This window comes from Euleptes europaea, chromosome 15, assembly GCF_029931775.1.
Source record: "Euleptes europaea isolate rEulEur1 chromosome 15, rEulEur1.hap1, whole genome shotgun sequence".
Taxonomy (NCBI): Eukaryota; Metazoa; Chordata; class Lepidosauria; order Squamata; family Sphaerodactylidae; genus Euleptes; species Euleptes europaea.
This window is the reverse complement of record NC_079326.1, coordinates 21,797,880-21,814,385: the sequence shown is the minus strand read 5'-3', so window position 1 is coordinate 21,814,385 and position 16,506 is coordinate 21,797,880. Positions and strand designations below refer to the sequence as shown.

The window sequence follows — 16,506 nt, the reverse complement described above, 5'->3', positions numbered from 1 at the left end:
TTCCCTGTGAGAGTGCTGAGCATTTTTTCCTTATCGTTCGTCTTACCATAATTGTATATATGCATTTAAAGCATGTTTGGCAAAAGGCAGAATATTTATTTATTTAGCTGTATTTTACTGAAATTCTGCAGATGCTCTGTGGGGTTTAAAAGTCAGCGCTGTGACCAGAAAGTGAACCCTTGTGATTACTACTGTCAGAATGAGGGAATTTGCACTTTAACTGCGTTTAATGAACCAAGATGCAAGTAGGTTTAACCTTCCACTTAATGCTGCGCATTTTGTGACATCATTTCAGGCCACAGTTCATTGGTTCACATCATGCATATCCATATCCATTTCACAATTTATACTTAATCTCAGGGTTCATTTGTGTAATAAAATGCAGCCTTTTGTAGTGTTTCTAATGAGTGTATTAAAATATAGTGTGTGGGGTAAAGTATTGCCATATAATTAGAACTGAAATTTTATACCGCTGTTTGTCAGCACAAGGGAAATAATGTGACATATCAGGAGGTTTGCTAAATAACCCTACTTTTAAATAGCTTGGATTTTAGAATTCTTTTTTGAAATCTGACACTACTGTACTAGAATGTACAAGATAATTGAACAAGCAGTTTTTCAGCTGTTGAAGCAATAAACTTCTTTATAAACGTAATATGAAAATAATTGTTAAAAAGCAATTACTGCAGACATCAACAAATTAGAAGAGCTCTCTTAACTCTTTCTTTTACTGACAGTGCACAATTTAGCTTCATTTGATCTTTCAAGTAGAATTCAGATTTATTTCCTGGAGAAAAATATTATTACCCACCAGGAAATGAAGTTACACTTGTCTTGTACAGCATAATCTTGAAAAAAAGTCATACAAGATAAGGGATTGAAATTAGAAAGGCTATCTTAAGTCTTTTATTTCTTTATTGACACATGACACAATCCAGCACAGAATTAAACATACTTAATCATATTTAAATAAAGGAGATTAAGCTTGCTTAATGCTGTATTTCATTATGGTTATAGCCTACAATGTTAAAGAATCCCAAATCATGGATGCTATATGAATATCTTCTATAATGTGATAGTTCTACATTGGGGACATAGAGTTGAAAAGATGCTGACCACATGGATTGTTCCAAGAACATGTAGAGCATCGGTGCCACATATTTTTGGTATATATTGGCATGGAAATACTGTATATGCAATCCTCACAGAGAACAGTTTTCAAATATGGTACCATTATGTGGAGGCAATGCCACACAAAAACATTTCATAGTAGCAGCTTTATCATTTGAATTGGCTTTTATGTTTACTTTATGTCATCTTTCAAACACTGTTCAGAGAGATTTTCTGGCTCCATCATGTTGTAATTGTGATAAATAGGGTTTTCTTTTGTGTACTGTCTATTGGTGAAGAAGGTTCATAGACAAAAAGTTACATTAGACAAATTTGACAATCAGTCTGTGGTACGTCTACTATGCATTCTTACCAGGATAATTTTTGTCAAGATGGGATAGTGCTATACAACCTTACATATTCTTTGGAAGGCACTCCAGAATTGTCCTGTAGTTTATCAAACATCTACTCTGAAGCAAGCAGTAACTAAATATACTGTCTAGATGTATATGCTACAATCTGATCCATTTGTGTGGTCATGTACTCTTAACTACCACAAAGGAAATCACAACATGTTCTCTGTGTAAATATTTGTCCTTGATAGAAAGTTGTAATAGGGCTGTACAAAAAGAAGAAGTAAATTTCAAGTTTATTGGCCCTAATTTTTTTTTGGTAAACCCGAAATAAGCTGAATACCCATATCGGTAAATGGATATTCAGCTTTATTTCGGGGTTTACCCAAAAAATTCAGATCCATTATAGTCTATGGAATTTATTTTTGAGGCTCCAGAGGTTTTTTTTTTCTTTTCTTTTTTCAGGGTAGAGTCAACAAATTTTCAGTGTAGCTGCAAGGGACTCTCCTTAGATGGACACCAAAGTTTGGGACAGGGGTCCAATTTTATGTGCTCACAAAGGGGTCGTCTCCATCCTCCAGGCATTTGTGAGAGCAGCTGTCAATCGGTTTTCAGGTTCAGAAGGTCAGCATTGCAGAGGCCTGATGGAAAGAGCCGATTCCCAGGCTGGCACCTCAAAGTCTGGAGGCTCCATTTATATCTGGGTCGCTTTGCATGATGTCCATGCAAATTAGCTTCCAAACTGAGGGAAACGGCTTACATGCAAGAAAAATAAGGCACAGAAAACATTTATTTTGTTGGCAAATGACTTCCTGTGAACAGTCCTTTAATATACCCATCAAAAATCTGATTTCACAGTGTGGGGAAACAAATCCAGTACTCAGGGTGACCTCCAGTTTGAAAGCAAGTTTTAAGGGGGGGGTGATATTGGAGTCGGCTGAAGTCTCAATCAAGGCGGCTGTTCTGAAGGAGATTGTTCATCTGCATGGGTGAGGAAGTCTTCTTCAGAAGCCTGGTCAGCAGCTGCTAAAGCTGGTACTTTTAGTTGGAGGGTATATCCCTCTGGACGGGACTGGGTGATCCCCATCTTTTAAATGACTCGTCTGCTTGCAGAATAGTCTTCTGTTGGGTGATGTACCTGGAAGGTTGGTCAGAACAAGTTGGCTCCAATAACACAACCCCTCCCCCAAAAGGGCACCAACTATGGGGTCCTAATGAAACCAGTCAAAGATAGAAAAATGGGAGAAGGCACAGAGCATCTGAGCAAAGGCAAATAGATGACACCTGAAAAAGCTGAATATCTATTCGGCTTTTTGGGAATCGTATATTCAGCTTCAGGCAGATTCCCGTGTATTAGAATTCTGCCGAAAATAAACCTGAATATTGCCAAATTGGCTAATTTCGGATTTATTTTCGGTTCGGGTTTATCCATACGCACAGCTCTAAATACAAACCATGTGACAAATATGTGAAAATCATACATAAATAGTATTTTTGAAGTATAACTCCAAGGCTCAATTTCACATTTTTACCATCTTAGCAAAATGCATGTTTCTAGCTTCAGAATTTTCTTCCTGATGCCAAACTATGAATCAAGATGTCAGAAAACCAACATAAGCTGTCAATAAAAAATATCTACCAGTATTAATTGTAAATGTTGTTGGCATTTATCTCTTTGTGGTGAGGGAAATGTCCATTAAAACCCATCCTTTTTGCATAGACAACTTTAACACTTCAAGACTTCCCTGGATTAGTTTTCTTTTACAAAAACTCATGGGGCATTTGTTCTCCCAATACATTACATTGGTTGGGATAATTATGCACCCTAGTGGCAATAAGTTGATATTTGAGGGACAACTTTATGGCTGGGTGTTTTTGTGTACAGAAATAAAATTGTTGGTTCTAGTGGCTGTACTCTGGGGATATTGTTTACTAATGTGCATATCACAAAGTGTTAGAAGGATAAAGTTGTAGCTACTTCACTGGGGGAAAAAAACAGAGCAATTTTATCCCAGAATGTTTTTAAAGGGTTTTAAATCTGCAGCTCCCTGCAAACCACTTAGCGCTGACATCAAGATGACAGCTATCACAAATGCATTTCATATGAATGCACACACATTCTGTCCTATTATACAGGCTTATATAGATCAAATGATGATTTGCACAATTAATATATAGCCTTCCTTCCCTCATGAGTTATTGATTTTTAAAATTACTCTGTGATTTGGCATCCACAGTTAATAGTTCATAGTTAAACAGTTTCCATGGTGTTAAGGCAAGTTAGTTCCCTTGAATTAAATGTGGAAAAGCAAGCTTAATTCCAGATATTTTTTTACCTGAATTGGACTATAGATCAGAACAAGTTGGGATCCCACATGGACTTGGGGAGGTCACTTTATTTCCCCTTACATTTTTGTCCCCTTTCTCCCATTCTGGCAGCCTCCATAACCTTTCCCCTTTCCCTCCTTCCTTCTCTCTTCCCACTCACCATCCAACATTTCTTTTATCTGTCTCCACAATATGCAGCTTTATTTATTATTTACTTCATTTTTACACTACCTGTCTCCCAGTGGGGACCCAAAACAGCTTACATCATTCTCATCTTTTCCATTTTATCTTCACAACAACCCTGTGAGGTAGATTAGGATGAGAGTGTGACTGGCCCAAGGTCACCCAGCAAGCTTCCATGGCAGAGTGGGGATTTGAACCAGTGTCTCCCAGGTTTAAGTCTGACACTTGAACCATTACACCACACTGGCTTTCAGCTTCCCTTCTTCCCTCCCCCCTGGCAACCTCTCCCTGGGAAAAGTCAGGCCAAGTTGCAAAAGTTGTGTGGTAGCAAATCAATCAAGTGAGTTGCGTGGTGGCCACTGTCAGGCTTGTCCGCATCATGCAACTTGTGCAGAAGCAGACTCAGGGTCCAGGCAAGTTGTGTGACATCAAGTTAGGAGAGCTGCACAAATTGCTTTCTTCTGCCCATCAGTGGAGCAAAAGTAGCAATCATCAACTCCTGCACATACCACTGTCAACCAATCCCAATCCCACAGGATTGAGATGTGCATCGGGGGGCGGAGACAAGATGCCACTGAGGCAGGAGTGTCACGTGCAAGCTCCTAGTCATTTTTAAATTTGGGCCGCCAAAATAATCTTAATTTGGGTTGCTGAAGTAATTTTAAACTGTGAGTTGTCAGACTTCTCTCGGGCTCTGGGTTGTTCAGAGATTCCTGGGACAGTGTTCTTGCCACCATTTACTACCCCAAGAAAAGAAGGCTCAGTGCTGTAAGGATAATTGGAGCAACCCAAAACAGCACTATAACACTATAAAGCAAATAAGTGAATTTTATAAAGTGCAAAGTGAATAAATATATACAGCATATACAAAGGGAGTACAAACAGATACAAAATTTACAATAACAATCCAATAAGTATGACTTATCAAGAGGATGCCAAGGATCCTGATTCAACAGGTAAGTTCAAGTAATCAACCAATTAAGGTATCATTTGATATTAGAATTTTTTGAATCATTCAAATTCTTTTTAGGTTGCAGTTATTGGAACAAAGCCACAGGAAAAAGATGTCAGACGTGTTGTCTAGATCGGGACCACGTTTCGCATATGGCTTCTTCGGTGACCTGTATCTGTGTATCAAAAATGCATGTATTCAACTAATAAATCAACATTTATAATAGACATTAAAACATTATTTAATCAATAATAAAAAGACTATGCAAGCATAAATATTCTTACCAATAATAGATATAAGTATAAGTGCCTTAGTAGGTGTTGTCTCATAGGGACCGCAAAGATTTGTATCCAGGTCTCCAAAAGGACAGAATAGTCAAGGAAAGATAAGGATGGTATTTAAAAGTAAAAAGGATTTGGCTCTTAAATGATCGCAGCTGTAGCAGACAGGCTCAGAAAAAACTCAGAAAAAAGGGTTCTTAAAGTGATGCTATCCTAAAAAACAGGAATAATCTAATTCATTGTTTAGACCATTGGGAGACAATGTTCCCATAAGGAAAATAAGTTTAGTCTCCATTTGGTGCAGTGTTTTTTGGATATTTTGCGAGTCATAGGGTCGACCACGGAATTGCCATAAAACACAAAAGGAGAAATCCCTATCTCCATGTCCTTTTTCCAAAAAATGGGCAGTGAGCGGGGCTTCTAAATTTCTGGAGCGAATTCTAGAAGAATGTTCAGAGATCCTGATCCTCACGGGACGTATGGTGCTGCCAATGTATTTTAAACCACATTTACATTTTAAACCACATTTACAGCACCTTGGCGGAGAGCTGTGGGGCTGCCAGAGAGAACGTAGGATTTCCCTGCCTGCTTGCCAGCTGTGGCTGAGTGGTTCCAGTGGGGTGCAGTGTCCTTGGGCACGTTTGGAACTTCAGGAGGGTCCCGGAGGCTTCAGCATTTTCGAACAAGGACAGAGGAACCCCTGGTATTGAACTGGCTGAGGAGGGGCACGGAAGAACTGGCAGAGGCTAGCTTTAAAGCGTCTGCTCTGACTCGACCCTGCAGCTGCCCCACTGATTTGCCAGCCCATCATTGTTCCATCTCAGTGATTGATCAGCTGTCGGCGGAGGTCCCTGTTGTATGCTGCCTTTGAAGCTCGCTGGTGGCTTGGAACTGCTGAGTTGGTTTTGGTGTGAGTTTGGTGTTTCTTGGAGGCCCTCAGGCAAATTTGGAGCATTGAGAATTCAGTGGACTCAAAGGGAAGATCTCGAGGAAGAGATTGCAGGGGGCAACTGAAGAGACTGAAGAAACTGAAGGCAGTGACTGGAGGCAGTCAAGGTGGAGGAGGCAGTAATTGAGACCGGGTATTACTTGTGGTGTACTGCAGAGTCAGCTCAGCTTGATTCCCTCTCATGAGGTTTCAACGCTCCTGGGACTGGTTTGATTTCGATAGGAGGGGAAGCATTTTGTGTGTGCCCTTTTAGTGTGTGTGTGGGGGGGGATTAATTAGGGACAGTACTAAATTAAAAAAATTCCCCAGTACTAAATTACCTTTGGGGCCCAGCCAGGAATGACCAGGACGCCAATCACTACACATCCAACCCAGAGATTCCATTCCTCATGAAACTCAGTCTAGTAGGGTTGAATACAATAATCCTATGATCGTAGCTCCTTCACATACCATAAAAACTCTTAAGCCTACTGATGTAGAGCTCTTTGATTGCTATATGGAAGAACATGAGCTTGGTCCATCTAACCCCTGTATGATGAGCTCAGCCCATAATCCTTTTCCCAGTTCCCTCACCACGACATCTAACAGCAGAAATAATGGCTGCATTTTTGAGGATCCTAACAAAGCCCTGTATATAATCTCATGGAACACCATGGGATGGAGTAATAAATTTCATGAGTCAGCATTTCCCACTCATCTACAGAAATTTGATATCTTGTGTATCCAGGAAACTTGGATCTCAGAGCCCAACTCCATATTTGTACATGGGTGCTGTTCATATGTGGTCCCTGCAATCAAACTTAGCAGCAAGGGTTGAGGTAGTAGAGAGCTAGCAATACTGGTATCGGTGTATATACCAGCTGAAATTCAGACGTTCCCTAGTGAATCACTGGATCACATTCAGGTCTTGAGGATATGTGGAGCTCAAGGTAGGCTCTTTCTTTTGTGTCAATGTATATACCCCCCACCCCCGCCGCCGCCACCAATTTCTAGCTCACAGGATCCAGACAATGTCGGGAATAAACTTCCAGATACCTTGAAGGCGCTTGATCTTGCAAGCAAGCCATCTTGATAGCTGGTCCCACAATTTGACAAATAACAAGGCAGGAATAAGACTGTCTGGATTGTTTTCTGTTCATCAAATATATAGCCTAAGTCGTACCAATTTTGACCACTCTCATGGGACATTTACTTATCTATCTCCACCGGGAGTTAGTACAGTAGTTTATATCCTGGTTTAATCTTCTCTTCTATCAAATACATATTGTTTTGAGGTAGGTGATAGGACAGAGAGTGATCATTGCCCACTCATCCTAATTCTATGACTTTGGGAAAATTCACCCCCTAACATGCCAGTGCACACAATCAACAAAATGACTGAGGGAGAAAGGAGACTTAGATGGTCCTCACAACTACAAACTAATATAGCTCAGTTGTTGGAGAAGGATGCTCTATGGACCATTCATCAATTGATCTTATCAAATTACTCTGATCCTGTCAAATACTATGAAGAATTAGTCATTCATCTTAGACCACATTTGACTCAGAACAAGCCAATAACCCCAAATGTTATCACAACCGAGGGCTGCTTTGACCAGGAGTGACACACCTTCATGATTTTGGGGAAAGACAATGAGCTGTGGCAAGCAGCAGAGCCTGAAAAGCCTGAAAAGAACAGTGTTACATGCCCCAGTGACTCCTGGCCTTTGTGTGTTCATTTAAAAACACACCGTTGATAAACTGGTTACTTGACTTTAAATAGTTTTTTTTATTTCTCTCTTGTTGGAATCTGTTTTCTGGGACTAGTTTATCAACTAGCTCTTAAATCCTAAATACATTAGGTACAATCCAGCAAACGTTAGTCAATACTGCTGAAATTTCCTGGCTGGGATTCAGTGGAAAGAGTTAGGAAATTGCTAAGCGGTGAGAATCCTCAGGTCACGATCAAGGTTGCCAAATATTGTGCTGTTATTATGAAGCTGTGTCAATCCGTTTTTTCAGTGGGACTTAGCTGTGATAAACTTTCCCCCCAGATTTTGCTCTTTTGACTTGGGTCCAAAATGTTCCTGCAAGCATGGAAGTCCTGCTACTTGTGGAAACAATGGTCCCCAGTTTCTACAGATTTTCTTTCCCACTGCATCATCATCACCTGTCATATCCTGATAAGACAGAAGTGCTACTGGTGAGCAGAAGGTCTGACCTGGGATTTAAGGTGTCACCCGTTCTGGATAGAGTAGCACTCCCCTTGGGTCTGTAGTCTGGGAGTGTTCTTGGACCCAGGCCAATTCTGGATAAGCAAGTGGCAGCTGTGACCAGGAGTGCCTTTTACCAGCTTTGACTGGTTAGCCAGCTGCAGCCTTTCCTGGACAGAAAAGATCTGGCTACTGTGATACATGCTCTGCTTAGTTCTAGATTAGACTACTGCAATGTGCTCTGCATGGGGCTCCCCTTAAGAAGTGTTCAGAAACTTCAGTAGGTACAGAATTCTGCAGTCAGCTTGTTGAATGGAGTGGGCTGTAGGGACCAGTCTTAGTCCATCTACAGTGGTTCCCTATTTATTTCTGGGCACAATTCAATGTCCTCATGAAGGTTCGTCTGTCCTCTTTTCTTGCCATCTTTCACTAGTGGGTGAAGACTTTTTTATTTCATTTGGAATTCCCCCAGTGATCCCTCATTCCCAGCCAATGTTTTAATTGCTGTTTTTTTGTTTTGCATATATTTTCTCTCTGTTTTTTAATCCCTTTAAGGTATGTGTTTTGATGGGGTGATTTTAATGGTTTTAAAATGTGGTTTGCAGTGCATTCCTGAAGGGGGGGAAGAACCACAATGGCTGGGAAGGGGGGAGAAGCGTTTTTTCCAAAATAAAAAGAGGGGGAAAGACTTTTTCCCCATTGAGAAAAGTGGGCTCAAAAGGTGGCTCAGGGAAGCTGCCATCCCGGGAAGCATTCCCAGGGTGAAAGGGGTTTGGAAACTGCCTAATGGCAGCTCTGCCCCTCCAGAACACCCTGGAAACACCTATCAGGATGCTGGCATGGGGGCTTGCGCAGGGAGAATGCTGGTGGGAGGGCCCGCTGGTACCCAAGCCCTGCGCTGCCACCACAGTCCAAGGGGGCCAGCGTAAGTGGCCCAACGCTGGCGTCCATGCCAGTTTGTATGACGTAAGTGCCACAAACGCCAATGTAGGGGTCACGCCGGCTCCTAAGAGCATTCTTCCCCCTCTTGAGGAATACACTGTTTGTTATGTATGTTTTAAATTGTTAGCCACATTGGTGGCCCTTGTAAGGGCAGAAAGGAGGCATACACATATTAGAAATAAATAAAATATAAAATATTCAATGCAGTTTTCTAAAGTCTCCCAACCCTGAGGAGAACATGTTCAGGGGTTGAAAGGAGCTACAATGGGAAGGAGGAAATAGGATAGCCTGAAAGTGTGAATGGAGCTATGTTGGTTGGTTGGTTGGTTTATATCCTGCCCCTCCCTAGCAATGGCTTCTAATTATTGTTCTGTAGTAGCTGAATTAGAACCAGACAAGGCACTTGGATTTTGAGGCTCTGGGGAAAGTAGCATTCCTATTGACTTGGGTATTTGTGTTTTGTCTCTCCCTCCCTCCCTCTCTCACCCCACACCCCCTTGGATTCTTACCAATTTGGGCTGGTCCATCCACTTGTGGTAAGCTGGTGCCAGAGGTCATAAACCACCTGCATTGCTAGCCTTGTGGAAGAAGGAATGGGAATTCTTAATGATTTTCTAGCAAGCATCTACATTACAGAAGCTGATGAGTTATTGGATTCACTGATCCAATAAATGCTATATATTTAAGGGTGGAAAACTACATGGGGATGGGAGGGGGTGCAAGTATCTGAATCAGGTCCCAGTGTAAGATGCTATTTAGTAAGAAAAAAAGCTTGGTTCATCTAGCTAACACCAAGCCTGTATTATAGAGCAAAACCTATAGTAAACTGCTTGGTTTTATGTATGTCCATCTATTCCTCCAACACTATATATGAATGTCAACAATTAATCCTTTACTTTTTACTTATGCAATCATAATAATAGCTTTGGGGGAAAAATGTGTTTTTAGATATCAGTGCTCACGACTTGAGTTCGATCCCAACGGAAGTTGGTTTCAGGTAGCCGGCTCAAGGTTGACTCAGCCTTCCATCCTTCCGAGGTCGGTAAAATGAGTACCCAGATTGCTGGGGGTAAAGCGTAGATGACTGGGGAAGGCAAAAACAAACCACCCCATGAACATAGTCTGCCTAGTAAGCGTCGGGATGTGACGTCACCCCAATGGTCAGGAATGACCTGGTGCTTTCACAGGGGACCTTTACCTTTTACATTTAGGAATATACTTTCAACTTCTTAATAGAAATACAGCAGTTTAAAAGGGAAGAAGTCTGCTAATTCTTAAAGATTTTCTGTATTACTCCATACTTGTATAAATATAGAGATAAAATATGGGAGTTAGAAAAGAAAATGTTTTACCAGTGTGAATGAGTTTTATTTGCATGTAGCCATAGGCCATTACAAACATGTCAACAATTACCTCTAATAGTTATAAATATACATAATAAAAGAAAATATTCTAAACTAGTAAAATGCAAAACTATGTTAGCTAAATTAGTAAAATGCAAAATAATGTTAGCTAAAATATGCAACAAAATACCTGCAAACCAATAACAGATATCAATCATTTTAAATCAGCTCACAGGATCGACTCTCTTAGCAGCTATGTTGGACTTTATTTTCTTTGCTGCCAAGGCCAACAGGGAGGTCTTATAGGAAAGAAACCCATCAGAGTCTGTTTACAAAAATATTAATTTCTCAACACTAGAGCTAGTATTTAAACTGGAAACCAACCCGACAAGGGATTTAGCCCTAGGTTCTGCATACAGAAGGCAGTCAAGTATATAATGATGTAAATCCTCCAGAGCAACTACAAAAGCATTGATCTTTTGGTATCTGACAATAGCGCCCAGCCAATACAACCGTTGGCATTGACTGAAAGCATAGGGACGTAAAAGCTACTCTAAGTTTTGGATTTGAAATATTGACTAAGTAGGTATCTCTAAGGTGGTCAGTTTTTAAAAATTTAGACCAGGGGGCAGTCACCGATTTCAGTATCAGTGATCTATCCATCATGGTTTGCAGGAGATGCTTACATGAGATGGAAATTCAACAATGCAGAGACAGGGGTGGATCATGTGATGGTGGTCGGTAGCAGTTTTCTACGCTATTAATGTGATACACTCTATTTTAAGATTAACTTTTGCATGCAAGAACAAATGAGAATTTTTTAATGCTAAACTCATCAAGTGTGTGGTTTACAGTGTGCTACTCTGCTCACGACCTGAGTTCGATCCCAACGGAAGTCGGTTTCAGGTAGCCGGCTCAAGGTTGACTCAGCCTTCTATCCTTCCGAGGTTGGTGAAATGGGTACCCAGCTTGCTGGGGGTGAAGGGAAGCTGACTGGGGAAGGCACTGGCAAACCACCCCGCAAACAAAGTCTGCCTTGGAAACGTCGGGATGTGACGTCACCCCATGGGTCAGGAATGACCCTGTGCTTGCACAGGGGACCTTTACCTTTACGAATATGTCAGTTGACTGGAACTGCAAATTTAATAATACATTACTATATTCTCTGTTTTTGACTTTAATTAAGTTTTTTCCCTGAGGAAATTTTATTGTGTATCATCACAGTTTGTAAGGTGGATTGTACTAAAGCAACAGCTGTGAGAATTTTACTCATTTGTATTCTTTCTTGGCCTTGAATAAGCAGTAAAATCTATAAATTAACGACACAAAAATATCACAGGTGCATTTTTAATCAAACTGAATGTTAAGCAACTATCTATATGGCATGCTTTCCTTGTGTTATCTTCATAAGGTGAACAGTAAGGCTATCAGGCTCAGTTCTTGCCCTTTTCACTTAAAAGGACTCAGGTAGCAAAAAAAGCTTGCAAAATCCCTTTCTTCCATCCAAGATGTATAGGCAGAATTGAAGGCTATCACAAGACCACATCTATCACCGTTCTCTAACACCTGAAGAAAACTGAAGAAAGTAATGAATTGGATGGCTTGTAATCTCTGTTTTAAAGATACTGAGATTGGTATGGATCTGTACACTCCGCAACATGGTTTAAAGCCTCTTTCCATATTCCTGGGACCATGTACTGGATTGCTTTTTCATAGTAAAAATGTATCAGCAGTGGAATTAGCTCTCTTTCCAGATTTTATGCCTGATGACCTTTTTCTAGCATGTCCATCTTTAGCTGTATCTAAAGGCAATCTGTGATGCACTTCTACTGCCCTGCAATAATATTTGATACGACAGAGTTCCTCCCTAGCCTACAGATCACAGCCAAGCAGTGCATCTTCTAGTCCTTTGTCCCTTTGATTGTGGAGAATGGAGCTATTGTTGGCATTAGGGAGGTAATGGTGAACCATGTTATGGCTTCACTTTATTGCTGAACTGTGAGCTATGCCATTTTCTCTTCCCTTACAAATGCAAAAATTCAATGTATATTATATAGTTCACATAAAATTGGAATGTTCTGTTTACATTCAATTTAAGATAATGAATGGAAAGTTGTGAAAGAAGGAAGGCTTAAAGTCATATAATGTATTAAGAGTTTACTCTAAATGATGTTTAATGAATAAATGCATATTCATTTAATTAAAAATGCCAGTCTCAACTAGGATTGTATACCCTGGGTAGTAGAACAGTAATTATAGTATCATTATTGTAACATTCTGTATAAATTCAGTCTTTCTAGTATTACTAGTTGCTATGATAGGGTTGCCAGGTCCCCCTTCACTACCAGCTGGAGGTTTTTGGGGCAGAGCTTGAGGAGGGCGGGGTTTGGGGAGGGACTTCAATGCCATAGAGTCCAATTGCCAAAGGGGCCATTTGCTCCAGGTAAACTGATATCTATTGGCTGGAGATCAGTTGTAAAAGCAGGAGCTCTCCAGCTGGTACCTGGAGGTTGGCAACGGTATGTTATGAGAAAATAGCAACTTTTACAAGACTATTAAAAACCTGCAGTTGCCTGCTGTATCCAAAATATAAAGTAACAATTCAGTAGGAAGCTTCTTATAAGAACACCTTCGGGGATGTTTTTTATTGATCAGATTATGTCAATTGGAACAGATTTTCTGAGGCTATGTTTTTATTTTGTAAAGTGAAAACTATGAGAAGAAAAATCACATATAGATGTACAACAGTCTTTTCAGAATTGGGTTGTGCTTGTGAATATTGAAATGTATGTGTGTGTTACATGCCATCAAGTCACTGCCAATTTATGGTGACTGTGAATTAATGACATCCCAAGCACCATATCATTAACAGCCTTCCTCAGGTCTTGTAAACTGAAGTCTGTGGCTACCTTTATTGAGTCAGTCAATCTCACGTTGGGTCTTCTCTCAGTGCCCTCAACTTTTCCCAGTGTTATTGTCATTTTGAGTGAGTGTTTTCTTCTCGTAATGTGGCCAAAGTATGATAGCCTCAGCTTAGTCATTTTAGCTTCCTGGGAGAAATCAGGCTTGATTAGATCTAGAACGCACTGATGTGTCTTTTGGGCAAGCAATGGGATGTTGTTTGTATTTTGGCACTATGAATGTTTTGGTGTTCTCCTTCAGCTCCAACACCACATTTCAAACGAATCGATTTTCTTCCTGTTAGCCTTCTTCATTGCCCAACGTTTAGTTATTATAATGAGTTCACACGGATGCCCTCAATCCATTAAACCTGAAGCCTCTGAAATAAGTGTTTGAGATTCTGTTAGTGATCAAAATTCTCAAAATCTTGGCGGGGTATAAATGAATTAAATAAATGACTAAACCATTCTATATATGTTTCCTTCACATGGTTGTAAAATTTTTACCTGATTAATTTGAAGCCTTTCATCTGGCATATTTGCATATGAATAAAATGGTGTATGGGGACTTTTTCACCAGGTCTATGGTTGAGATCAGCTATAGTTTAACCATAAATGCTCGCCTCTCACCCACCCCCTTTTTTACTGATTTTTGCTTATGTGGGGCACTGACTGGTTATTTGTGCTGCAGTTCTATGTTGTATTAAGGGCGCAAAAAGAAATGAAATGAGATAGATGTTTATATTTGATTTTATGGGGCAATTTTATATTTATAATGTTTTAATAATGGAAATATGCTGTAAAATGTGTTGTGCGCCACCCTGAGCCCGGCTTTTGCTGGGGAAGGTATGATATAAATTTAATTAATAAATAAATATGTATGTAGGCTTGCCATTTCCCACATTTCCCACTTCTGGCAGGAGAAAGATAATGGGAAAAAAATTACTGTTGGGTGACAGCTTCACATTACTTCCAGAAAAAAAACCCTGATTTTACCATAGAGCTTCTGTCTGTTCCTAGATAGATGTGACATCAATTCCAGGTTTTCCAGCACCCCCATGTCCCTGCCCCCCCCCCCAGATTTGTGCTGCTTGCCAGCTGCAGTATGTTTTGCTGAAGATGCTGGGGGTTTCTGCACTTTGTATTCCCAGTGATGTATTAACAGTTTGAAAACGTTATAAAAAACATCGCTTTAAAAGGGTTTTTGGATACCACGGCTTATAAATAGTTGGAAGACGTCTTCACAGCTAAAGGGGCCAAACAAAGTGCGAACAGTATTTTTTATAATGTTTTCAAACTCTTAATACATCAGTGGGAATGCATAGAAAGTGTGAACAGTATTTTTTATAACGTTTTCAAACTCTTAATACATTGCTGGGAATACAAGTGTGATAACCCCCGCTGTCTTAGAAAAGGACTGGCTTCCTCTATGAGGCATCTGCCAATACATTTAAGCCACACAGCTTAGAAAAGCAGGTGAAGGTAATATTAAAATGAAAGTCATTGTATCAGTAATATTGGAACCTCTTGCTTAGTAAATATTTAATGCCTTTACTGTAATGGCAAGTATAAATCATTATATTTAGATTTGGTGTTTGGTATTTATTGCAGTTTTATGATACCTAACTTCACAAATGGGCACTGTTGTGCTGCAATATGATGATTACATAAACTATAGTGTATGTTTGTTTGTTTTTTTAATTATTGAAGAAAAATAATGAAAATGTTAGTATTGCACTATGGTGGAGAAATATTTGTTCACAGTGGAACATGTCTTTGTCATTCACGTGGGCTATGCTTGGTCTGTTTAATAGTTGTATTAATTGTGGACATGAGCTAATTTTTTGTTTTTACTCTTAACTGGGTTGTTTTAGATGTTCCACCAACTGGGCAGGTACCCAGTGTGAAAGGCCAGCTCCCAAGAGCAGCAAGTCTGACCATATAAGCACTAGTAAGTTGTTTTGAGTAACAATTTATTTCTGATGGTTGCTGTGAGTGTGTGGAATGCTCTAGTGTGAAAAAAATGGAAGTAGGGGAGGGAAGAAAGGGAGAGGTAATGGCTGATGAACAGACAAATGTTATTGCACATAACAGTGATCAATACTCTTTCTTTGTTTGTTGCAGGAAGTATTGCGATCATAGTCCCTCTCTTTCTTTTGGTGACCCTGATCACTACACTGGTAATCGGTTTGCTCCTTTGTAAAAGAAAGCGAAGGTAAGGAACTTCAGTTCTGTTTGGGAAAGAAGACTGTACATGAGAATAATTCAATATAGTAAAGTTCTGTAAAGCAGATGCAGCACTTTAGAAAAGGGTAACAAGAGGGAGATAATTACAGCCATGACTTCATTTAGTATGCTGTGTGGAACTAATCTGAAAAGCTTAACCCCATGGGAATTCCCAATTACTTTTCTCCAGCAGAAGGCACATGTTTCCATGCCAGTGGGGCTCCATTTAGACTCACTGGCTCACAGCCCAACAGCAGCCATCCTGTTCTATACCTGATCCCAACTGCATTAAAAACATGTAGGACTCTGGCAGCCTCACGTTTGCTGGATCTCTGAGCTGGTGACAACTCAGCTGAAAACAGTAATCTCATGCTGTGTGTGAGAGCAGCTTATGCAGTAAATCAAGGGGGTGGGGGTGCTGGAAAACATGGAACTGATGTCTCACCTATCTACCTATTTCTAAACATTTCTATTGATGGAAGGATTACCATCAGTAAAATGTCATTTTGTTGCCCCACTCTCTTACTGAAACCCCAAATGCCACTTGAAATCCTGCTTCTGAGGAACAGAATTTCATTTGTCAGTCATCTTAATAGCAATAAGCTATTTAATAGAAGGCCATCCATTCATAAATAATAACATTAAAACAGTCTGACACCCCCCCAATCCAGTAATTAAATACATTAAACACCCTGATTAAAACCAGCTTTAGTCCGGATTTTCTTGGCTGGTAAGGCAAAGAGTGAC

At 40.1% G+C, this 16,506-nt stretch overlaps 1 protein-coding gene across 1 annotated transcript in view; it reads left to right on the top strand.

The window, feature by feature from the left end:
- Positions 1 to 16,506, top strand: part of LRP1B (LDL receptor related protein 1B) — a 566,614-nt gene that overhangs the window by 537,032 nt on the left and 13,076 nt on the right. The window contains exons 86-88 of the mRNA XM_056861170.1: positions 132 to 245; positions 15,408 to 15,484; positions 15,658 to 15,748. Coding sequence (XP_056717148.1) covers positions 132 to 245; positions 15,408 to 15,484; positions 15,658 to 15,748 — 282 coding nt within the window. The remainder of the gene's footprint in view (positions 1 to 131; positions 246 to 15,407; positions 15,485 to 15,657; positions 15,749 to 16,506) is intronic.